We start from the raw sequence: 24,311 nt of genomic DNA on the forward strand, positions 1-24,311 counted from the left end.
GAGATATACGCAATCTCCTACTTCATAAGATCGTTCAATTCTCTTCTTGTTTGCTTGGTGTTTCATCCTATGCTGGCTTCCTTCAAATTGTCTTTAAGAACCTGTAGAATATATTCTTTCTTCCTCAATTCAGCAGACACGAGAATCTCTAGGGGAATATGGAACATGAATAGGTTGTAGGGTATATAAAGCTTCATAAGGAGTCTACTTGGTAGAATTGTGATAAGTGGTATTGCACTGCCATTCAGCCAATGACAACCATTTTTTTTCCCATTTAGTTAGTTGATCACTCTACATATGCCTCAAATAATATTCGAGACACTTGGTCACCACCTCAGTTTGTCCATTAGATTGTAGGTGATAGGCAGTGAGACTCCTTGTGACCTGAATAAATTTTGCTAGAATGCACTGAGAAAGATGGCATCTTTGTCACTGACTATCGCTTTAGGCATTCCATGTAGTTTAAAAACATTGTCAAGGGAGGCTTAAGCCACTTGAGGAGCTCTATAGGGATGGGCAAGTGGAATGAAATGAGCATATTTTGTCAACCTGTCCGCCACCACTAGAATGACTTCCTTCCCTTTAGATTTAGGAGATACCTCTATGAAATCCATGATTCCTTTTATAAATGTAGTATCAAGAATAGGCACTAGTCGTAACAATCCAAGATATGCCATATTTTCTGTTGTGTGTCTTAAAGCATACACCACAGTGCCTAGTAAACTCCCTAACCAGTTTCTGTATTCCTATCCAATAAAAGAGGGAGGTACTTCTTTTGGTGGTAGCTTGTACACCAGAATGACCTCCAATAAGACTGTCATGTAACATTTTTATGATTTGTTCTTAAAGAGACTCATTGTCACCAACTAGCAGCTTCCCCTTTTCCCCTTAATTGAGCACCATTCCAGGAGTATTTAAGGTAGGAAGATGATCTTGCTTGGAGCTCACTAATAACATGCTGTAAGTGAGGGTCACCAGACCAACTACTTTGGATTTGCCAGTGCAAGGCTATTGAAATTATGCTTGTGGCCATTAAGCTCAGTGCTTCTCCAAGAATCCTTGATAAGCATCTGCGATAACATTTTCCTTTCCCCTTTTGTATTGAATCTCATAATCTTAACTCGACAATTTAGCTAACCAAGTATGCTGTAATAGAGCAGTTCACTTCTATTCCAACTGATATTTCAAGCTTTGGTGGACTGTCCTAATTACAAAGTGCCTCCTTATCAAGTAATGGTTCCACTTTTTCACAGCAAATAGAATTGCCAACAATTCTCTCTAAAAAACAATTCTCAAAATCAGGCAGAGCTAACACATTAGCTGAAATCATGGTAGGTGTGAGTTTTTCAAAAGTTGCAGTAGCTTTCTTAGTCCTTCGGAACCCATCCTTCTTGAGAAGATCAATAAGTGGCCTACTAAGTACTCCATAGTTCCTAAAAAATCTTCTATAATATCCAGTGAGGTCAAATAACCCTCCCAATTGCTTGACATTCTAAGGTATTGGTCATTCTTTGATTGCCTTTAGTTTTGAAGGATTAGTAAAAACACCATCAGCTGAGACAAAAATGCCCCATTTACTCGACCTTGGTAGCTCCAAACATGCATTTACTTCTTTTTGCAAATAAGAAGTGAGTTCTGAGCAATTGCAAAGCTTGTCTTAGATGCTTGATATGTTGTTGCAAGTTCTGGCTATAAATCAAGATATCATCAAAGAATACCAAGATGTATTTCCTCAAATATGGTCTAAATGCTTCATTGATAAGGCTTTGGAAGGTATATGGTGCTTTTTTAGGCCAAAAGGCATAACTAAGAAATCATAGTGCCCTTCATGAGTTCTAAAACTTGTCTTATGGGCATATGTGCGGGTATTCTAATTTGATGTCAACTTGACCTCAAATCCACTTTATAAAATATAGTAGAGCCATGTAATTCATTTAACAGCTCTTCAATAATTGGGATAGGGAACTTGTCTTTGATTGTGATGTTATTGTTTCTAGCATCGATGGTGACTCGCTGTTGCAAAGAGAGGATGATCGAATTGCTCTTACTACTATGATGCTCGGCGCTTGGTGGTGACAAACTTGAACGATGAAGCTCGAGCGAAGGAGATGGGTTATGGGAAGAGGAAGAATAATGTTCCCCCATTCGATTTCAGAGCATTAGTGGTATGAAGGGCGAGATGGGGCTCAACGGTAGCAATGAAGGAGGGGAGGAGGAGTCTTTGGTTTTTTATTCTTAGTTTCTATTTTTTATCAAATTTAATATTATTTAAATATTTATGGGCCCACCGTTAGTGCTATGTGTGCACCATTAGTGCCATGTTAGGAAAATCGGTTAAAATTAATGGATAAAGTAACGACATGTTAATGGGAAAGAAAAGAAAATTCTCTAGATTTCAAACTCAACTCATTTCTATCTCACAAAAAATTTAAAATTATAATGTCTCTCATCTTATTTAGGCTACTCAGCCGAACTTATATATCTATAATATTCTATATGGGAGAATGAGGCAATTTGTGTAATTTTCGTTATTCTAAAATTACCCATTAAAAGATAAAATTGTAAATTTGCGAACCATTAAATTAGAAGGTAGTTACTGGTAAAATGGAAAACTTATATAGTTTCTATCTTCCCCATTACTTCTCTTATTATCTCATCCATCCTATTTCTTCTCTCTCACTCTTATTCCTATTTTTCCTTTCTCTTCCCTTTACTCTCCCGTAGGTTTCAATAAAATAATAATATTTTTTTAAATTTTTCCTCTTTATTATTGTTATTATTTAAAATTTAATTACTTTTAATCAAAAACTTTTTTTTCATGAATAATTAAAAGCTTTTATTTAATCCTTACAAATAAAACGATAAACTTCATATGTAAGATGTAGAGCGAACATATGTCAACAATTCACACATAAGATGAAATTACGTTTGATAATGTATATAGCAGGAGTCTTTCTCCAGTAATTTATAAAACCCTTACGGACTCCAAAGCATTTTGTTTTTTATAAGCTAGTTTATGTCGAGTAATATTCCAAAGTTCTTCTTTCATTTGTCCGTCAATATGCAATTTTCTAAATGGTTTAATTTTTAATGAATACGAAGAATGAGCTATTAATTTGAATGAGAACTTATAGACTAAATTTTTAATATTTTGAAAAGTTATTTGACCATATTGATGATGTGGTCATTGATACACAAAAAATATTTAAACTTTGAAATTTTGGAGAATAATTTTAAGATATTATAATTATGTTTTCATTTTTCACAATATCTCAAAATATTTAATATCATTTTGAACTTTCTTATTTTACTATATTGATATGAAATAAGATATCGATAAGGTCATTGTAGAAGTCCGTCTACACCACCGACTCACAGATCCTAGATTCGCCACTGGCTAGATTTGAAGCAAATATGAAAAGTTGTAATCTTACGTAAAACTAGTCTTCTCTTCCATGCAAGGCACGTGTTCATTATTGCATTCCTATTATCATCTTTATGAGAATTGCTCACAATTTTAACGAAATTTTTTTATTAATAAAAAATAATGATTAATTTGAATTAGAAACAATAATTTTCAGTAACATTACACTAAGTATAAACATTCCAATAATAATGGTGCGACTAATTTATCCAATATGAATTATTTATCTATTTAATCATTAATATATTACAACGATTTATCATGGATAATTGGTTCATGCATTTACTAATTTTCAATTTTATCTTTGCTCTAACAAAATTGTTTTGTGGTCTTTTAATTTCGAAATGTTTTTATATATATTTTATTTTTATTTATCATAATTTCCTAAAATATATAATTTTATTTTCAGATAACCTTAATGTCATACATAAGTTTGTTTGCAATAATCTTTTTTCTTTAAAAATTACATTAATAATAAACTAATTATTTCTTTTAGCGTTCTTTCTATTGCAATGCACCCTATCGGTATCACAAAATTATATATTTTATTTAGATATTTGAAAAAAATAATTTTCTTTTAATTCGTTTAGTTAATTACTTATTCTGTTGATAATTTGAACAATATTAATTAAAATTTGTTATATTTATGAGATTATGCATTGTCATTTATATAAACTAATTTTCAGCTAATTATATAAATATAATATAATATTCTGTGTAGAATCGATTTCTACATTTATTATAACTATTTCTAAATTATATTAGTTCGAAAGAGTTTGTGCTTGTATACATTAAATAGTGCATTTTACTATATACAGAATATGGATATATGGATATTGTATAAATAATAATATAACTTTGTAATTATGTTAAGTAATTTTAAATTATATATCGTATCTTGGACGTCTATATTATCGATTATAGCTATTAAAGTAATAGTAAAATATAATATTTTTGAATTCTTCGAAAATTTTATAATAACATAAGAAAGTTTTACGAAAATTATTTATTGATAAAGCAAATTGACAATTTTAACCTTATTAAATATAATCATATTAGTTGCTTTTAGGAGTCAATTATATATATATATATATATATGTGTTAAAAATACGTACTTAAGATTTCGGAATATTTGAAAAGCCCAACCTCTAACATCTTCAAGGCCCAGCCCATATTGCGCTCTCTATCGTCTCCCTCTCGCCTTCGCATCGCCAGCAGAGTCAAGTGGCAGCGATCTCCGATCTGCACAGCGTCCCCTGTTCCCCTCCGCCGCTGCACACTGCCCAGCTGAAAGTTAACGAGGTGCGATCTCCATTTACATGGCCTTGCAATTGCATCTTCTTCTTCTGCCCAAATTAGTATGCTTGATTGGATTGGGTTTTGCCATTGATGGGATCCCCACTGTGGTCAATTACCTCCGATTTGCCTCCATTCCTGGTTGCTCCTAAGCTTTGACGCTGATTCTGAGTCTGAAAATTCTTCTATTCGTCTCCCTTTTTCTAGTCAATGGCGGGACCAGGGAGCTCAATGCTCTACTCGTTTCTTCTGCTCACCGTGATCCTCTCGCTTCAAGAGGTCTACAGAGGGAAGTTGGCCTCGTCGGAGCTGTTCACTATCCTCGGAGGCTTCACCAGCTCTCTTCTCTTCCTCGTCTCCCTAACGGTGAGCGCTCTGCTCTCTCGCCATGACCCCGACATTCATTCTATTCATCCTCGTATTTTGCCCTGCAAAGATGGATGTGATGTTAAAGTGTGAAACTTGGAGCAGTACTTCTTTCTTGTCGGGTTACTGGAAAATTGTTCCATTTATATTGAGTAATCCTTGCAAAACTCGTACATTGTGATTTTGCAATCTTCAGTTGTTATGAGGCTTCGATTATATAAATTATGGGGACAGGAGCAAGTTCGCTTGTGATACTTATTTTTCATGTGTTTGTGGAAATGGTTTTGGCGCTTTCATTGCGTATGTATCATTATTCTGTGTCATAGTTTGTTTTTTTATGTTTCACGATGCTCTCTCATTGATGTTGGCAATATGTCTCTTCAGTTCATAGGTAATTTTCAGGAGGCAAGTGGCATGAAGACCAGTTGGGGTGCAGGTGTGCCTCTTTACGACTATTTGCTTATCAATTTTGTTAGTTCTCTCTGATATTGTTTTTCCCGTATCATCATGTGAATTGTGCATCTCCGTACACCTTATATTGTCCGAGCATATATCTTTTCTTGGTTGTTGTAATGCTGTACACTTAGATATTCCGTATTGATGGGTTGAGGGCCTGTATCAGCTCTATGTTATCATAGAAGAAACATGAAACAGTTTGCTAGGCCATTTTTGTTAGACTAATGTTGGGTCTCTGAGAATGAAGATAGGCGACACCTTCACCAAAGAAGGGAATAGGCAATTTTACTGATAAGAGACTGATTTGATTTGCAGTCATATTAGCTGAAGCAATAGCTCTAATCGCTGCTAGCACTGTTCATCGGGTTTGCATCACAACATGGTAAGACTTTTATTGTACGTGTTTTGTCCAATGACGTGCTTTATGATTCTGTACATATTATGTCAAGAGTTCTCGTCAATCATTTTTCAGAAGTCTTGCTGATTTTGACATCTATCACCCTAAACTACTTGAGTTTACTACGCTTGCAAGTTAAACATCTCATATTGTTTGCTGTGGGACTGCTTAATGAATTTCTTTGCTCTTGCACAAAGTTATAGCGTTCTTAAAAGAATTGGTTGTGGAACTGGGTAACTGATCTTAGATAACTTTCCTTAGTCAGGACCCTTAACAGCTAGCGCTCAGGAATATAAATACTTTTTACAACAGATAACAGGGATTCAAAAATGCTTTATGAACTAACCTTTTACTAAGTTCCATGAACTATAAAATGGGAGGACCTGAAATCCGTGATTCACATGCTTTCAATTTGAGCAAATGAAAGTGTTTGCACCTTAGTTTTCAAATGTCAGATGAGATTATGACGCCTGCAGAATCTTTATAATATAATGGCTGGTGGCTCTTGGATGCTTTTAATTGTTGAAAATATACTGATGCTTTCTTTTTCTTTTCCTTTTTCTTGGATGTGTGAAATATGCTGATATTATGTCTTGCTATGTCACTGCAGCTTCTTGTTCTCCGCTGGACTGCTTTATGAGGTTAACAAGATTTCGGGATTGATGCTTTCTAAGAGTGAATCTAAATCCAAGAGGCACTGAGCTCGTTTTACGATTAGCATTAGAATGACTGTGACCAGTAAGTTTTGTTCAAAACTTTCAAATACAGTGAGTTGTATCAGATATATTACTGAAACCAAGAGCCGAGTACTATCCTTACTGTTGTCAGTTGAACTCGTAAAATCTCATTTAGATACTACATATGCAGTTTATACCGTATTGCGGTATGTGATGATTATGTGGGAGTTTAATGGATGATAGTATTTCAAGCCAGAAATAATAAGGGAGTGAGTCTTCATTGCAGTCCACGAATCATTATACAGCATACTCCTTATAAATCCCTAACCCAATTATGGTATCTTATAAATCCCAAACACTATCACGAGTTCCTAACTGTACTGCACTAATGCTTGAGTTTGACTGTGTTAATCTCACTCACAGATGTACTACAACTCGAAAAAGACCTGAATGACTCATGACTGAGAGGCAATGGTCGATCAGGCAGTCTTGGTATGTCGATATCTCCTTCTAGCATTTTTATAGCCTCAGTGATGGTAGGTCTTAAAGCAACCATCACATGAGCACACAAAATTCCCACACGAACAAACCTCTCCATGATCCCTTTGGGGCCTCCATCCCTTATCGACTTGTCGAGAACTTCCTCCACATTTCTAGACTTCATGTGCATCCACGCCCAGTCGGTGATCAGAAGAACCGAGGAGTCTGAGATATCGAGCACCTTTCTTCCGCTCATGATCTCAAGGATCACAATTCCAAAACTGTAGACATCGCTCTTTTCAGTTAGTTGCCCATAGAGGGCATATTCCGGCGCGAGATACCCATAAGTGCCGGCAACTCTAGTTGTGAGATGAGACTGGCCTTCGCGGCTCTGCTTGGCCAGCCCGAAATCAGAAACCCTAGCCTTCATATCCATGTCAAGAAGAATGTTTGTCGACTTTATGTCTCGATGATATATGGCGGGTTTAATCCCATAATGCAGGTAAGCAATCCCTTTAGCCACGTCCAAGATTATGTTCTTACGCAATGGCCAAGTTAGATTGTTTATCCCATGGGATAAACTATCGCTGAGGCTTCCATTCGACATGTAGTCGTAAACGAGAAATCTCATCTTACCCCGGAAATCATCGCTCGTGACACAGCAGCCTCGGAGAGAGAGGAGATTCCTGTGCCTTATGGTGCTGATAATATTGACCTCGTTCAAGAACTCCTCGTCCCCTTTCGACTCCAAATCAAGAAGCTGTTTCACCGCAACCACGGTGCCATCAGAGAGAATCCCTCTATACACAAGTCCATGCGCTCCCTGGCCGATCAGGTTCCTCTGCGAAAACCTGTTGGTGGCCCGGTCGAGCTCCGATATCTGGAACCATTTGGCTCCAGTGTTTGGTAACACTTCGTCCCGGAAGCTGTTCACATATTCTTCGTGCGGGGCGTTTTGCCTCCTCTCTCTTTCGTGGTTTTTGTACAATACTACGACCCCGAAGGAGAGGAGAACGCCAATGATAGCACCCAAAAATGCCATGACTATCCTCACCAGCTTCTTATTGCTAAATGAGTCCGATGAATTGCCTGTCGTGTTGGCTATAGGCAAGCCGAGCGCACATTTAGCTGTCGTGGAATTTTTCGGACCATACTCATTGACAATTCCAGCAGCGTAGACAACAGCATAGTAGAAGCACTTTGTCGAATTCGGGTCCAAAGCCAAGAGTTGAGAAGTCACCTCCATGCCGGCTTCGACACACGGGCTGCAACGGGTCCCGGTCAAGTCGCCCTTGCAAGATGTGTAGAGAGTACTATTGGGCCTGACCCTCTCCGTCCAGTCCTGAACCGTCATGATCCCGTCACAGTTCGAGGCATTGGCCACAAACTGAGTCGAGTTCTCAAAGCACAGGGGGACTAAGGATGGCTGGATCGACAGCCTGGCGAGCCTGGACCTGAAGTCGGAAAGACAGTAGGACGAAACGGTCACATTAGGGAGCTGGAACATCGAGGTGTCCTTCAGGTTCTGGGCAAGCCCCATTCCGAACAGGCTCAACAGGGTCTGGCAACATCCATCTGATCCGGCACGGCAAAGCGAGGTGTCCCAGGGGAACGTCTCGACATAGCTGAAATCTATGGGACATATGGGAGAGGCAGAGTCGCCGAAAGCATCAACTAAGAACAAGAGGAGGAACGACGATGAGATCAAAGGACGGAGATTTCTCATGGTATCTGTGTCCGTTTTCGCTTTGAGTCATAGAAGTTTCAAAACAAATGCGTACATATAAGCATTGATCGGTGGCAGGGAATTATCAAATATGGCTGCTGTTCTTTGGGGTTGATGAGCACGTTCAAGTTGAAAGGTTGACTGACAATATGTCCATATTTTATCTATTTTATATATAAATATAAACATAAATTATTGTTTTAATGAGCAAAGGTCAAGCATAAACAATAGTCGGAAACTTAGAAAGTGGCGTGTCACTCTTTGGAAAGGTATCGACAAGGAGAGAATTTAGAAATTTTGGGACCACCAACTATGTTTGGTCACGAGGGCATCTTCAATCTAGAAACGATATGGACGCTACCCGAATTGCTCATGTATTACGTGAAACCCGACCTTAAAGAGTCACCCATCTATTCTATTCTTCTTCTTCGTTGCATGGGTTGTTCTGATTTTGTTGACAATTTAGTAAGAAAAAATTGCTTTGACGTATGGAGAGGCCAATATCTCCAATCTTGTTGGTGGCACTATCAAATTCATGACTGAGTCAAAGAAAATTAACCAAAACTTTGCCTCTAGAATCTAGCAACACGTGTAAGGAATTAATGCTCAAGAAATTATTGATTTTTCTGCCTTTTGTATATAGATCTTGATGATAATGGAGGAAGAACAAAGGGTGTTGTTGGAGAACTCTGTTTTTTATGCAAAGGGGTTGTCAATGCGGTGAGAGAAAGGAGAGCCCCCGTTCACATAAATGACTAAGCAATTTGAAAGGTGTTGCATAGTGGATTAAGGAAGAGACTACCCACAAACACACCTTTTTCTTCTTCATCTCTCCCGTTCTATGCTTTGCTCCATGAGTCAAATGAGTGTCTTTTAACTGAGTGAAAAAGGAACTACCCAAATTTGCAGAGCAACTTATGACAACTTCGCACTAATAGTTGATTATATTTAAAAAATAAAAAGAAAATCCAATCATGTGTTTACATTAAGACTAATATGAAGCAATGAGAATAAGGAGATGAGGATTGTAAGACCAAGATGAAACCTCGCAGTTTCTTATTTTCACCAAGTCAAAGAAGAGAGAGATGAAAGACAAGTTTTTTTTTAAAAAAAAAAAAATTTGTTTGAAAAAGATGACTCATTTAACATATGGATAAATTGGATGTGAATCAGAATTAATTTTGGTTGGGTCGATTCAAACATAAAAAAATCATATATAGTAATTTGGTCTATTATGGGCCTCACTTATTTGTACACATTAGTTTTATTTAACAGAAAAAATTACGGAACGATTGGAACATAAAAGGGAACAAAGGAATATGACACAAATAGAAAAAAAAAAAGATGAAAATAGAAAAGTCACCCAAGGTATAGGACTAAAACTATATATATATTTTTTAAAAGAATAACAATAAGAAAAAGGAGAATTGGTACAGTAACACAAGTTGCCATCTAACATCATGAGGTCTTAGGTTCGATCATTGTCAGTGAGACTTTCGTGTCCCTTTATTTAGCTTTGCTCTTTTTATTCTTGTATTTGGTTCTAAACCTCCCTTATAATCGAAAAAAAAAGGTAATAACAAAATTAACTATAAATTCCAGGTGTTCCCTAAGTCATGAAAACATGGTGACGCCTCCAACATTTAAAATAGGATACTAGCATCTTTTATTCTAGATTGAATAGACCTATCCAAAAAGAAAACTATAGAAAAGAAAAAGGACGCTAACAGTAATCACTTAAAAATTTTCTGCATCCAAGAGGAAAACTATAGAAAAGAAAAGGGATGCTAGCAGTAATCACTTATAATTTTTCTGCGTGGCACTTCTTATTATTTTTAACCTCAAATGTACAAAGATAAAATATTATTAATTAAAAAAAAAACTCAATGGAGGAGGGGTCGTGGTGGGGCTTCCCGCCGACCTCCGATCGCAAAGAGAGCGTAGGAGGCTGATTGCATAACTTTTTGTTTGATTGCCCATATGAACGTGACAAGTAGTATAATATTATGATGTCATCTCGCTTTTCAAAACATAAATATTTTGTATTGGAATATGAAAAGATAAATTCAAAATTAATCTATATAATTGTCACATTACGTCTTCCAAAATGCAAAATGGTTCTTTACATTTTGGTTGAGATGCTAGCCACTTGCTTCTCGTAAATTTGCTTCATTTTTTTTTTCATACTGTGTTTTCAGGACCTTGCAATGCAGAGGTTGAATTGAATTTCACTTAAAAATATAAAGAATCTAAATTCAACAATAGTTTGTGAATATGAATTTTATAGTTATATATATATATATGTATATATATTAATAGGGTCGCCTGTGCCATGCACGGAGAAACTAATAAATAAAATTATACACAGTAAATATATGATGGAAAACATATATTACTTGTTTCATAATTAAATTATATTTCAATTTAATGCAATCATTATAAAATATCTAATATTTTTTATAATTCAATATCGTTGTTAAAAATACATGACGTATTCTTCGACTGACCCTTATTATGCCACTATATTGATGCATCTTATCCATAATATTATTGGCTTATTCAAGTTCCATAAGTAACAATCCCTATTTAAATACTTTATAAATCGGCCTATAAGATTGAATTAAGAACAAAAATAAGACTCATGTTGTATTTTTTTTCTTAATTAAGTAAAATGAATTTCATAATTAAGTTAATACAGAAGATTAATTAAAGTTTTTTGTATTTGACAAATTATTATAATTATTATTACTACTACTACTATTATTATCGTTGTTATTATTATTTACTTCACAACTAAGTAAACGTATATATTATTATATTAATATATATTTATAATAATAATAATACTATTATTATAATATTTATACTATTATTATATTTTATTATTACAATACTTATTATTATAAATATCTATTTATTATTATCGTTATTATTATTATTATTTGCTTCACAACTAAGTAAACGCATACATCATGATATTAATTTATATTATTATCACTTACTTCATAGTTAAGTATTGTATCTATTTACATTAATTTATTTGCATTTTTTAAAAAAATAAAAGAGAAGCTCGAGAGTTTGAAAAACGAAGTTCTTTATAAAGTATTTGAAAATGTTGACAATTCACTATCCTTATTAAAAATACATGACGTACTCTTCACTGATCCTTATTATGTTATTATATTGATGCAACTTATTCATAAATATTGTTGGCTTATTCAAGTTCCATAAGTAACAATTCACGCTTAAATGCTTTATAAATCGGCCTATAAAATTGAATTAACAATAGAAATAAGACTCGTATTGTATTTTTTTCTTAGATAAGTAAAATGAATTTCGTAATTAAGTTAATGTATGAGATCAATTAACGTTTTTTGTATTTGGTAAATTACTATTATTATTATTATTATTATTATTATTATTATTATTATTATATTTATGTAATTATTTCTTATTATCGTTATTATTATTATTTACTACGCAACTAAGTAAACGTATATATAATAATAATAATATATATTTATAATATTTGTATTATTATTTGTTTCACAGCAAAGTAAACGTATATTTTACTATATTAATTTATATTATTATTACCTACTTCATGATTAAGTAATGTTTATTCTCAATTTTTAAAAAATAAAAGAGAAACTCGATAGTATGAAAAATGAACATACTCTCAGTGAGAACTTTTGAAATGTTTCCAGCTTATATATATATATATATATACACACACACTAGTTTTCTTGCCCGCGCATGGCACAAGCCTTCATTTTTATATATTTTAGTTAATATTTTGTGAATATATTTTAGAAATACAATCAATAGTTAGACCAATAATTGCACGTGCCTTTATTTAATTTTTTTATCGAAATTTATGTTTGTAAAATTCAAATTGTAAACTTACACTGAAATAATTTGAAGCAAACCTAAAAAAAAAATGACCATAGACCTACGTATGTATATGTGAGTGAGAGATCCACCTTTTCTTATAGTTAAATTTACATGATCATTGTCAAAAGAGGGTGTAACGCAGTGGCGCATGCTCTCGCCTGTTGATCTAGAGGTCACTGGTTCGATACCTAGAATTTCTCTTTTATTGTACTATTTATATGGATATGAGCCAAGAGATTCACCTTTTATTATGGCTAAATTTAAAATATTGATTTATCATACTGATAATAATATACATATTTAACATGCAAAATATGTCTGCAAAAATGTAAGAAAGTATAGACAAAATTATATATTAAACAAATAAGTCTAAATTGACACAAGATTGCCATGGAAAGATTTACATGCTACAGTTGAGAATTTGATAATTGAAAAGGAATGAATAGAAGCATACTAATTAAATATAATTACAACATGTAATCAGTATTTGTTTATAGTAAAGCTTTTAATTGAATCCTAATTTCTTCATGAGTTAAATGCAGTTTGTCCCTTGAGTTATATGGTGAAATTGGGTTTGCCCCTCGACCTTCAAAATTTTGCAAATTACCTCATAACCTAATCAAAAAAATAAGCAAGGTGACTCATTGGTTGAATTTCGGCTAGATTTTTTGGCCATAAAAGGGTACATACCACTCACATGCCATTTTCAAAAGGGCAAAAATGTCACTCAATTAATTAAACCTGCAAAAGAAAAAAAGAAGGATCAAAAATTGAAATTAGGGCATTGTTCATGTACAATGAGACAAGCCAGCTCTCACACCAGACAAGCCCGCCAATGCAACCAGGAGAGAACTCTAAGAGTGCGTTTGGATTTAGAGTTAAATTGAGTTGAGTTTTGATTTTAATTGATTTGTAATGATTGTATTGTTGAATTATGAGAAAAAATGTGAAAAAGTAATAAATAATTGAGAGAAAATAATGGTTAAGTAATGATTGTGTTGTTGAATTGAGAAAAAGTAATGAATAGTTGATATAATTTAATATTCAAAATTGAATTGAATGATTAAAAATATTTTAAAAATGAAAAAAAGTAATAATTATGATGTTGAATTGAAGATAAATGGAGTTGAGTTAAAAAATTTTTAAAAATCAAACACAGATGGCAGATTACCAAAAGCATAGAATTGAAATGATATGGTCAAAGGAAGAAGGATTCAAATGTAAAACAAATGCAAGTGCAATGCACAAACATCGTAATTGCATGTCACAAGAGTCACATAAAACAAACACATAGTTCAAGCAAAGTAATAGCACACGCAACAAATATAAAATAAAGGTTTGGTAAATGACATAACAAATAAACTCTTAGTTATAAAGATATATCGCAGTAGACAATGGACCGTGGCCGTTCAAGGGTCAAGCAGGCTACAAACCCATGGCAACCTTGTATCATTGAGAAGGCACATGAACATACGCCGTGTGTGTTCTTCCCTTGAAAGTCGATCACTAGCCACTAGATACTCTTTTATGGACATAGATGGACGCATTTTATTGAGCACATCCATCGCCTCCTCGATGCTGCCCTTCGCTGGTTTGTCGGGGCTCGTCACGGATTTGCTTTTCTTCGTTTCAAAAGGGGTACAATTGCTGTCCTTGTCCCTATTGCTGAGATTGCACTTCAACATATCCAGGCACTCCTGCAATCGCGAGCCAGTGGTCGAACTCCTTTTGCGCACACGACGACGGGACCCAGTAACAACTGGTTCGGTAACCTCATGAACGGGGTCATCACTATCGCCGGATCCCTCTTCAAGATTGATCGGTTCTTTCCTACGGCTTGACGCTGCTGCTAGGAACTCCTCTTCCATGCGTGCATATGTTTCTGGGCTCTTTGGTGGGTCGGTGGATGAAATTCGTAATGCACCTGTTGCTGTCTTAGACCTGAACAACTTTTTTAATGATGTGTAATGCTTGCAACCTTTGTTCTGAAAAGTCTTGAAGCTGCTGTTCTTCTGCATGTTTAAAAAAAACGCAACAAATATAAAAGTATGAACTACTTTATGTGGAAAATTACAAACTGAAAAAAGTGTCAGAAGTAAAGGTTAGCGTTACTATACCTTTAATAAACTTGTCCCAAACATCAGCATTCGCCTTTACGGTATTGGTTGTCTCATCCCAGCCGACTCCAGTGTGCGCAATCAGCTCGGTGAACTGCGTGTATTGGATCCTCAGTCTTTGTAGTTCCTGCCGCAACTTGTTGGCGTCGAGAATGGTGCCCGAAAATTGCTCTTACAGCTCCTTATTCATTTGTTCCCAATCCCTGGCTTTCCAATATGTTGTATGCGTCCTTGTGAACTTCTCGAGCAAGATGGTAATGAAAGCGTTCTCCAACACTTCAGTCCACTCAAGTACGCCTTCACCCTTGGGGGCCATGTCTTTGAAACAACTATAACAACAACTTATGAAGCCACGTACAATAAAATATGACAAACAACAATGTTTGTGTGCACTTGTGGAAAATGGAACAAAAACAGACATATAAATATGCAGGCAAGGCAACATCTTCAGTTCAAACAACAGAGAATATGTCCAAATTCGACGTACAAAACCAAGTATTTTTGCAACCTAAATTCAGCACATATCGAATAAATTCAGCACAATTAAGACGTACACACTGATACAATCGATTTGCGAATGCTAGATGTTTGTTGATCCATTAACACCAATAAAAAGTATTACCTGAAGCATACTTGTGCATATGCGTATGCTGATGCTGTAAAGAAGCATTTACTTGGCCAACTAACAGTAAAGCTAAAAGAATATATGCTGATCATTCAAACCATTCCGTTCATCAAGTCATGCTATTGATCAGTATGCGAATCCCCATAAGTTCATCTGACATCTGAGAAGCATTTACTTTGAATGAACAGTACAGGACGAAAGCAAAAGCAACGATTACATTGTAATGCTATTTCTATTAAGCCCTTCACAGACATTTCATCAAGCATGTGTGCTGCCTGTGACCAGGGGAACGAAACAAATGCAACCAGAAAGGTTTCAGCAAAACAGATCAGTATTCCAATCCAAAGCAGCCGGAATCGACAAATTGACCAACAACTACAACAAAATCCACCGCACAAATGTACACAGAAAGCAATCAAACCGAAATCGACCAAAAATCATCAGTTACTTCGACCAACAGCATGGGCGAAGAACTATCCTCAACCCGGCATAAAAATTGGGGGAAATCACAGAATGTAACTTGAAATTGGTGGAAGAAAGTACCTTTCACTTCGATATGGAATTGGCTTCGGATGAAGACGCCTCTTATACCGTAATACCTACTGGTAGGGGCCCGAAAAAATTCGACGGCTGTCCACTGATTCCACTGACGACCGAATTCTGCAGGGGGGACTATGCCGCTTCACGCGTTCGTACAGGAGCCGGGATTGTGCGGTAGAACCGACAGATTCGCGGATTAAAGCTTAAGAGATGTAGATCACAGAAGGAAGAAAGTGGGGGAGGCAGCGAGGTGTCTGAAGATCAAAAGAACGTTTGGTAGGGGCCTCTCACTGAGGCTGCAGTCAAACTAAGAATGCATTTGCATGGCTTGGGGTGTGGTGGGGGGCAAGGGTAGAGACAGGTTTGTGGACCTCACAAACGGGTAAATTTATTTTTATCTTCTTCTACAATTGAAATTACAATCATAAATTCTTAATTTTAACTCCGAAAATAAACGCATGATAAAATTTTAATTAATCGTAATGATTGCGTAACGCGCTAGCTTGAGGTCTAGAATATTATAAGTCCCGCGCGGAGGAAAGACGCAAGAAGAGCAAGAAAAGGAATGCTCGAACAGCAAAGATATGGGGGTCCAGTGGGGCCCGCACACCTTCCCCACCAAACAGCCTCACACGTAAATACGCCCGAAAGACAGACACAGACACAGACACGGCCACCTCTCCTTTCCCGGAAGGCAGACACCGACACAGAAAGAGAGAGAAAGACAGAGGGAAGTGAGAGAGAGAAGCTAGAGGGAGGGCGAGAGTTCGTCACCGATTTCTTCTCCGAGAACGGAGGAATTCCCGGGAATTCATCCTTTCACCTCATCCAGTTCCATCCATACTTCCCACCTGCCCTCACCCAAATTATCTTCTTCTTCTTATTCTTCTTCTTTCCATTTGTCGGCGATCAATCCCATCACCAACCCACCTCCGGACGGCAGTAATCCAACTTCCCTTTTGGCTTTTGCTTATTCTATACAATAGGTCGTGTTGTTTGGATCATCATCGGATCTCTCTGCTCGGTCCATACACAGTCACCACGAAAATGGACGATTTCGGCGTCTTAACGGAACGCTACGGGTTGAAGCCCCAGGGGAAGGCTGCTCCAATGGCCGCATCCAAACGATCCGCCCCCGTCTCCTCCAATGGCCAAACCCAGAACTATGGGTTCGGTTCCGCTTCCAACCCCAATTACTCGTCCTCCAAAGCTTCCTGGAGCTCGAATTCCGTCGGGGGATTGGACGATCATTTGGACAATCTCTTCGTCGGATCTAAGAAGCCTTCTGCTGATCAGAGCGGTGGGTCATCCTTCGACTACGATTCGATATTCAATCCGGGCGCAAAGTCTTCGTCCTCCACGAACTTCGACAATGACGATATCTTCGGGTTAAACAAGTCAACTCCTAGGTCAAACGGCGATGTTTTCAGTTCATTTCCTTCTCCGCCGCCTCCCCCGCCTCGCCGGAGCTCTCCCGTGGGTGATCTGTTAGGTGGGTATCATCAGAATAATGATGACGACGACGATATCTTCGGTGGAATCGGGAAGGAATCGAGAACAGCCAACGGGGATAGCTCGGCGAGGACCGAGAGCAATTCAGCTGGATTTGATGATTTGATTCCTGGATTTGGGGGAAGCAGGAGCTCTTCCAGTTATGGGTATGGGATCCTCAGTGAAATTTCGATCTTTAGCCTGAGATTGAGTTTGATTGCATGTTCCCTGTCATCAATTAATTTGCTTCAGCTCAGTCAGGTCGATCAATTCGGTTAGTTCTCTGGTACATGACTCGGATCGTATGATTATGATTTTCTTAAGAGGTCCGGGACATTGGAGGATAGTACATAAATGATGTAAGCGAGCCTGCCGATGAAACTTTTGATTACTCAGAAGGATTGACATCTGAAAATGTGGTCACAACATAGAATAGTTGGGGCAGATTTGGATGGGACATGAATGAGATAAATTAAATGAAGTGATTTAGGCTGGAGAAATCGGGAAAACGACCAATTTTGACGAGGACAAAGTTATGGAACAATTTGGTGCACGTATTTTGAATTTATAGCATGATTTGCACTCAGATAATCTGTTAGCTTGGCTGTATACTTCTGTAGGAAACCTCTTACATTCATTTTTTTATTTGCAGTAGATATGAAATTGGACAATTTTGTCCTCAATTTTTCCGTGCACCGTTTCGTTGCTTGAAGAGTCTATATCTCTAAATAAAAGTTTCTATTAATGATTCTGTTTTTTCTGTTTTAGATACACTAATCAGCCTCAGCAATCAACTTCAAGCTCTACATTGTCCGAAGACCCCTTTTCTGTATTTGAATCAACTTCGAAACCTCCACGTACTTCGTCAGGGTTATTCTCAGATCCTTTGGAGGACTTTGGTCAGTTCAATGGTGCCGCAAGTGCAAAAGATGATTCTGGTAAAGGTCTTTTCCTTGCTTCTTTGACTGTCTTCATTTGGCATCAATAATGACTTATTCATTCTGCAACCAAAATTCTTTCATTAATTACTTATGCAGGGAAGAGCCCTACTGCATCTACGATAGATGAGCTCGAGGACTTTGCTATGGGCAAGCCATCCAGAAGTGTTGATGAACTGCCAAAGTTTACTTCAGGTGAAAAGAAATCTCCTAACAAAGCGCAGACTAGTCAACGTAGAGAAGGTGCTGGCACTCTGCGGGAAAATAAGCATAAGTCTGGTGATGATCTTGAATCCTTCTTTAGCATGGGTTCTCGATCAAGCAGTGCACCAAAGTCAAGGACTACAAGTTCGGTAAGAAAATAAAATTTTATTTCTATCATATTTGTCTCAGGTCTGCAGATTTCCTCTTCTCAATTCTTATGGAAACTTTATTTTGCACAGACCAATAAGAAAGAGAGAACTGGAACAGGGCAAAGTCCACCTCCAGAGACACCTCCCAGCATCAAGAAGGCTTCATCTGCAACAAATATTGTTGATGACCTTTCGTCAATGTTTGGAGGTAACATGTCAATGAGTCATTTAGTGCAATCTTTTATTATTATATGCTGAATGCTTTTTCTTCCCCCCCCCCCGAACAGATGCTTCGATATTTGGAGAGTTTGAGGAAGTTGAGGGAGAAAGTGAAGAAAGAAGAAGAGCCAGATTGGGGCGTCAAACAAGAACCCAACAGCGAGTGGTCCGTGTTCCTCTTTGTTGCAATTGATTTTGTCAGATACATATGATGATGGGATAATAAATTCTGTTTCTTTCTGATCATGGAAGTTCGAGAAATACTTGCGCACAATTTGAAGTCATGTTTTGAAAATTAACATGCAGAATCAAGTCAAAATGGGTTTCAAATTGCTTTAAACATTGCAGATGTGATGCTTTACAGATCACACTACCAAAAGTGCCTAAGTCTCACCGAAAAACGTTCCCTTGTATTTTGCTGATCTTTTGCAACAAATTCTTCTTAAAAAGCTCATAAATTTTCTGCATATGTATATGCATATTCTTATTCTTGACTAAAAGCCGATGAATATTCTTCTGAACTGGTGTGGATCCCATGCATATATATAACCGTATCTATCTATAGAAAAATTGCCGGTATACCTTCAACTTTACATGTATTATAATGGTTTTTCTACTGAATCAGCGTAGTTCCTAACTTTTACTCATATATCGTCACATTCAAGTTGGTTATAAATATTTGTACATGTACATATATCTATTTGTGTTCATATATATGCGGGCAAAAGTGCTGATCTTACAAGTGACTTCAGCTTGACATGTTCTCTAAAGGTTTTACTATTGTATAACCAGGCAAAAGCGGTGGCAGAGATGAATCAGCGTGACTACCAAACACAACAGGAGCAAGAAGAGAGAAGGGTAAGCACTATAAATCTAGCATAGCTTCTTGCTGCATATTGATTGGATTAATTATCATCTAGACTGAAAATTTCCCCTTTGTTAAAATGGTTCTTTGCTGAGACTGGTTAATATCATTTAGTATTCTTCATCCTTTGTGTTTATTTCATGCAGAGGATTGCTGAGAATCTTGATGCCAACATAAAGCGTTGGGCTGCTGGGAAGGAAGGCAATATGCGTGCCTTATTATCATCTTTGCAATACGTAGGTTTTCTGCTGTGTTCATTTTCCTCTTGTTTTATGGTTTCAGTTCTCATTCCTCACTTCCTCGGTTTTCTACTAGAAAAAAAAAATAATAAATAAATAAACTGATATATTTGTTTTAACTTATTTGGTCCCATTTGTTTCCCATAATAATTGGTTTAGTTGTGTTAGGTGAAAAGGATCGACTTTTGAAATCAGTCTACTGATGCTCACTTCTACACCTGAAGGGGGGGGGGGGGGGGGGGGGGGGGGGGGGGGGGGGTGCATAACCCCCTGTCACAGCCATCTTTGGCTTTGCTCTGAGAACCTTGGTGGTCGATTTTCTGGCTCCCTGCCCTTGTTTCCCTGTGGCAGCAGCTGGGGCTGATCATGGGTTGGGTAGGGGCCAGTTTTGGATTAGAATTCAGGGAACTGTCTTGGTCGGGTCAGAGTTCTCAGGACCTATCCCCAAGATCCATAACTCAAATCAGTGAGAGAACTGACCTTTAGTGGGCTGGGTTTTCCTGGTCGGCTCTGGGATAACCCAAATTCAGTTCTAACCTAAACCAAACCTGCTCAAAGATGAGCCAGAGCAAGATCTTATGACCTATATGAGTGCACAGAGTGACAATGGAGAGGAGAGCAGGATCAATGAACAAAATAAGAGACGAAATGATGAAAACTGAGAAAGACAATCTGGAGAAATTAGGACAAGCAATGAGCAGAGCTATGATTGTTAGAAGAGAATCAAATAACGAAAGGCTCAAAGTGAAACTGAGAACTATAAACAAAAAATATATGTTATTATTATGAAAATAAACACCAGCTGGGTTGAGTTAAACCGGATTTCATTTTTGAAACCCGAATACTGTAGGGGGAACTGACCCTAGTTCTAGAATACCCAAAAACTCAGGGCGGATCACTTGGGTTGTTTGGTCAACAGGTATATTGCACGGCTCTAAGTTGCTGTCTAGTTAGGTTGGAAAATTAATCATCTTAAAGAAAGACTCCAGTTTTCAGGGGTCCGGGAGTTCTGGAAATGACTGAGGAATTAATGAATAAATCAGATACTCTGATGTGAATTTTGATGGTATGACAATGATGGTGTTGGAGCAGATAAATCCGAGGACAGCATGTACTTTGTTGTTACTATTATTATTATTATTATTATTATTATTATTTTCCTTTTGGATAAGTAAGATTCTTCTTTTGATAGTTCAATATGGTCATTGCATGACAATCAAGTGCATTTTTTCTTTCTGCGTTTTATGCATTTCTAAATTAGCATTTTTCATCTAATCTTGGTTAATATCCCATCCTCATGTTTTGCTAGTATTTTACTTTGAACTTCTACTATTTTGGCTTGATAAATTTCTTTATCTTGAGCTGTCACAGTTTGTCCATGTTATTGTAGATAATATTTTACCTCTCTATGCATGGGCTGAGCTTCTAATTGTGGGATAACTTTAACAGGTGCTTTGGCCTGACTGTGGTTGGGAGTCGGTGTCATTGACAGACTTAATAACTTCCACTTCAGTCAAAAAGGTGTATAGAAAGGCGACACTGTGCGTCCACCCTGATAAGGTTCAACAGAAAGGTGCCACCCTTCAACAGAAATACACTGCAGAGAAAGTGTTTGATATTCTCAAGGTACTTTACCATCAATTTTTCAGTTACAAAATGATAATGGTTTCCCGTAGTCATCACTTCGTATGACTGCAAGGGTTGTCTGGGGTCTAATGTCACGCATTCTTAATATGAAAAGCTGATTCTCATTAAAGATCTGCGCGGGTTCGTTATCTTCCTCATTTAGAAACATCGATCTACATGTGCAATCTTTTGGATTGCTAAACGAAAACAAGATATGGACCATGATAATGCATTATTATTCTGGTAACAATTCCCTGATCATACAGGAATAATTCCCAAGGGTGATTTTTTCGAATTCTAAGAATTCGTGTTGGTCTAGGCGGGTTATTTGCATAGAGCTTCCTTTGTAACGTGAAAGCATACATGTTGAAAGAAGCATCTTAACAGTTGAAAAATTGTCCTGTAGGATTTAGGATAAGTTTTGGGGACGATTTGGGAAACTATTGGGTTTCCAAGCAGCACACTCCTCCCCAAAAATAAGATTGTGTAGAACTGGTGGCGACCACTCTTGTTTCACCCAAATTCTTAACTGCTACGTCCAGGGTTATCGGTCGGAGAGTATCCGAAAAATTGGTAGGACATTAGATACTAGTGAATTTTGTAAGGGAAGAGAGGACTGTGCACATTGGAAACAACAGTTTAGCATAAGTGACTATGATATGCTTATTTCAAGTTTAACCTTTTCACTAAACAACCTCTCCTTGAATTTGCTTACCAATTGCAAATGATTATTATTGTTATTTGCTGTTATTCTCGTCGTGGAATATGTCAGCAGTATTTTTATTTATTTATTTTTAATTGTTTTTACTGCTACTAGTACTTTATAACTTCCACTGGATTCATCGCTTCTACAGGAAGCTTGGAAAAAGTTTGAAACAGAAGAACTCCGATAGAACTCTCCTTCATGTATGGCCTCGGCGGCATTGTTTTCTATACTGTTCACGCGACTCTCCTTTCACGAGAGAAGTTGCAGATTCCGAAGCTTGAGCTCTTCCAAACCAACAGGAAGGATACTGTCCTTACAAGCGACGACCTGGAAAGTTCTGCAGGATCAAGGTGATCCTGAAATTGGCATGTGGTTTTTGTCTGATATATTCGGTCCGGTGCATCAATTGTTTCCAATTTGATGATGTACAATCATGAGTGTTGCTATAGGAAGCAGGGTTTTGTCCATAGCGTTCTTCTCCAACTTCCACCTAATATACTGTCTTTCCATTACTGATATTGAGGTTTGCTTCCCGCAAAATTCGGGTTTTTTCTTCTTTTTTCGGATTTTTTTAAAAAATTTTCTTATAGTTTTGTAAGAAACAACTGCCAGAGCTTTTGTTAATTGACAATTGATTGGACATACAGATCATATAGAATTCATTGCATATCGGGATAACTTTTCCTGAGTCGTCTTGTTTTACCCTGTGCTTGTGAGATTAGAGTTATTGTTGTATTCGACTTGCGAATCCTTGTCAGGCATTATCGGTGAATTTGCAAGCATACTGATCACTTTCAAACGTTGGTATCGAGTAAAGAGTAGGACTTGATTATCAAGTGAAAAACATTCTGCTGAAAATTGTAAAAGATAAAAGCAAAGAAAGAACAGCTAATTACCGTCCTGCACCGAGTCCCTTAAAATCTCCTGAGCAACTTCATCCCCCCCATCTGGCAGGCAAGGAAAGCATCCGCGGTTGAGTATTTGGTCATATTGCCTGATAGAGGTCGAGAACAATGTACCACGACGTCCTCCTGGGCTTTTCGACCACCTTGACCTCTCCTCTCAAGACAGCCTTGGATAACTTCTACAAGCTAAGCCGTTGAAAACCTTTGCAATCGAAATCATCTTTGCCATAGAATTTCGCAGCTAGATCCCGAAGCTCACACATCTTTGGGATCTTAATCCCATAATCATCATCGAGCTTCTGTGCTATCTCCTTGGTACCAACCCCGACCGCGGTGGCATCGTAGAGGAAGCCCGGGGGGACCTTGAGAATGTCCTCCCCACAAAACAGCTCATATAGAAGGCAGTCGTTCCTCACTCACAGCTGCAACAGTCCGCACGGCTCATCCTTGCTTTTCCCTTCATTGATTAAACAAAAAAAAATTTCAGAGAAAGACAGGAAGATCGTCGGATTAATTTTTGCCTGATTAGCTTTCTCAAGTAATTTCTATTTGTTAACATATTTTTAATTATATATATATATATTTTACAAGAGAGGACTACATGAGTCTTATTTCGAGTTGATGAGACTCTCATGTCATTGTTCATATATACAGTCTTCACTCTTGTGGATACGCATAATATTTCTCTATCTGCGACACTCACTCGATCTCCATATTTGTAGATAACTGGAGAGCCATCATCGACAAATGGACAATATATATCGATGGAGCGGAAAAAGGGCATAACACGTACCTTTTTGGAGTTGGTATGGGCGGCCGTTGGCATAGTTGTCGGGTGTTTAACGCATAGATTGATGACCGTGTCTCGCCTTTTGGTCTTATGCATTGAACAACGTTTCTCTGGCCGGGATCCATCCTTTTAGTTCTTTGGATTCTCCAGCGTCGACACAGAGAGTCGTCCAGAAGAATTT

General features: G+C 37.2%; 3 protein-coding genes across 3 annotated transcripts; 2 read left to right on the forward strand and 1 right to left on the reverse strand.

The window, feature by feature from the left end:
- Positions 1-4,566: 4,566 nt before the first annotated feature.
- LOC116189662 (keratinocyte-associated protein 2) lies at positions 4,567-6,836 on the forward strand. The gene is made up of 5 exons (XM_031519425.1): positions 4,567-4,726; positions 4,928-5,086; positions 5,471-5,522; positions 5,858-5,924; positions 6,550-6,836. Exons 2-5 carry the CDS (start codon positions 4,931-4,933, stop codon positions 6,638-6,640), a joined length of 366 nt encoding a protein of 121 aa, XP_031375285.1. The 5' UTR covers positions 4,567-4,726; positions 4,928-4,930; the 3' UTR covers positions 6,641-6,836.
- Positions 6,837-6,922: 86 nt separating this feature from the next.
- LOC116189661 (probable receptor-like protein kinase At1g11050) lies at positions 6,923-8,903 on the reverse strand. The gene has a single exon (XM_031519424.1). It carries the CDS (start codon positions 8,820-8,822, stop codon positions 7,002-7,004), a length of 1,821 nt encoding a protein of 606 aa, XP_031375284.1. The 5' UTR covers positions 8,823-8,903; the 3' UTR covers positions 6,923-7,001.
- Positions 8,904-16,648: 7,745 nt separating this feature from the next.
- LOC116188059 (auxilin-related protein 1) lies at positions 16,649-23,123 on the forward strand. Its single transcript, XM_031517174.1, has 9 exons — positions 16,649-17,656; positions 18,258-18,427; positions 18,527-18,780; positions 18,871-18,988; positions 19,068-19,165; positions 19,792-19,857; positions 20,011-20,100; positions 21,553-21,729; positions 22,584-23,123. The coding sequence occupies exons 1-9, from the start codon at positions 17,046-17,048 to the stop codon at positions 22,620-22,622; spliced, it is 1,623 nt and encodes a 540-aa protein (XP_031373034.1). The 5' UTR covers positions 16,649-17,045; the 3' UTR covers positions 22,623-23,123.
- The last annotated feature ends 1,188 nt before the right edge of the window (positions 23,124-24,311 follow it).

Source organism: Punica granatum, chromosome 8, assembly GCF_007655135.1.
Source record: "Punica granatum isolate Tunisia-2019 chromosome 8, ASM765513v2, whole genome shotgun sequence".
In the NCBI taxonomy this organism is placed as follows: Eukaryota; Viridiplantae; Streptophyta; class Magnoliopsida; order Myrtales; family Lythraceae; genus Punica; species Punica granatum.

Coding starts and splice junctions, on each gene's coding strand:
- LOC116188059 (XM_031517174.1), top strand. CDS start 17,046: ATGGACGATTTCGGCGTCTTAACGGAACGCTACGGGTTGAAGCCCCAG. Junction 18,781..18,870: donor AGTCAAGGACTACAAGTTCG/GTAAGAAAATAA, acceptor TATTTTGCACAG/ACCAATAAGAAAGAGAGAAC. Junction 19,166..19,791: donor CAAGAACCCAACAGCGAGTG/GTCCGTGTTCCT, acceptor TTGTATAACCAG/GCAAAAGCGGTGGCAGAGAT.
- LOC116189662 (XM_031519425.1), top strand. CDS start 4,931: ATGGCGGGACCAGGGAGCTCAATGCTCTACTCGTTTCTTCTGCTCACC. Junction 5,087..5,470: donor TCTTCCTCGTCTCCCTAACG/GTGAGCGCTCTG, acceptor ATGTCTCTTCAG/TTCATAGGTAATTTTCAGGA. Junction 5,925..6,549: donor CGGGTTTGCATCACAACATG/GTAAGACTTTTA, acceptor ATGTCACTGCAG/CTTCTTGTTCTCCGCTGGAC.
- LOC116189661 (XM_031519424.1), bottom strand. CDS start 8,822: ATGAGAAATCTCCGTCCTTTGATCTCATCGTCGTTCCTCCTCTTGTTC.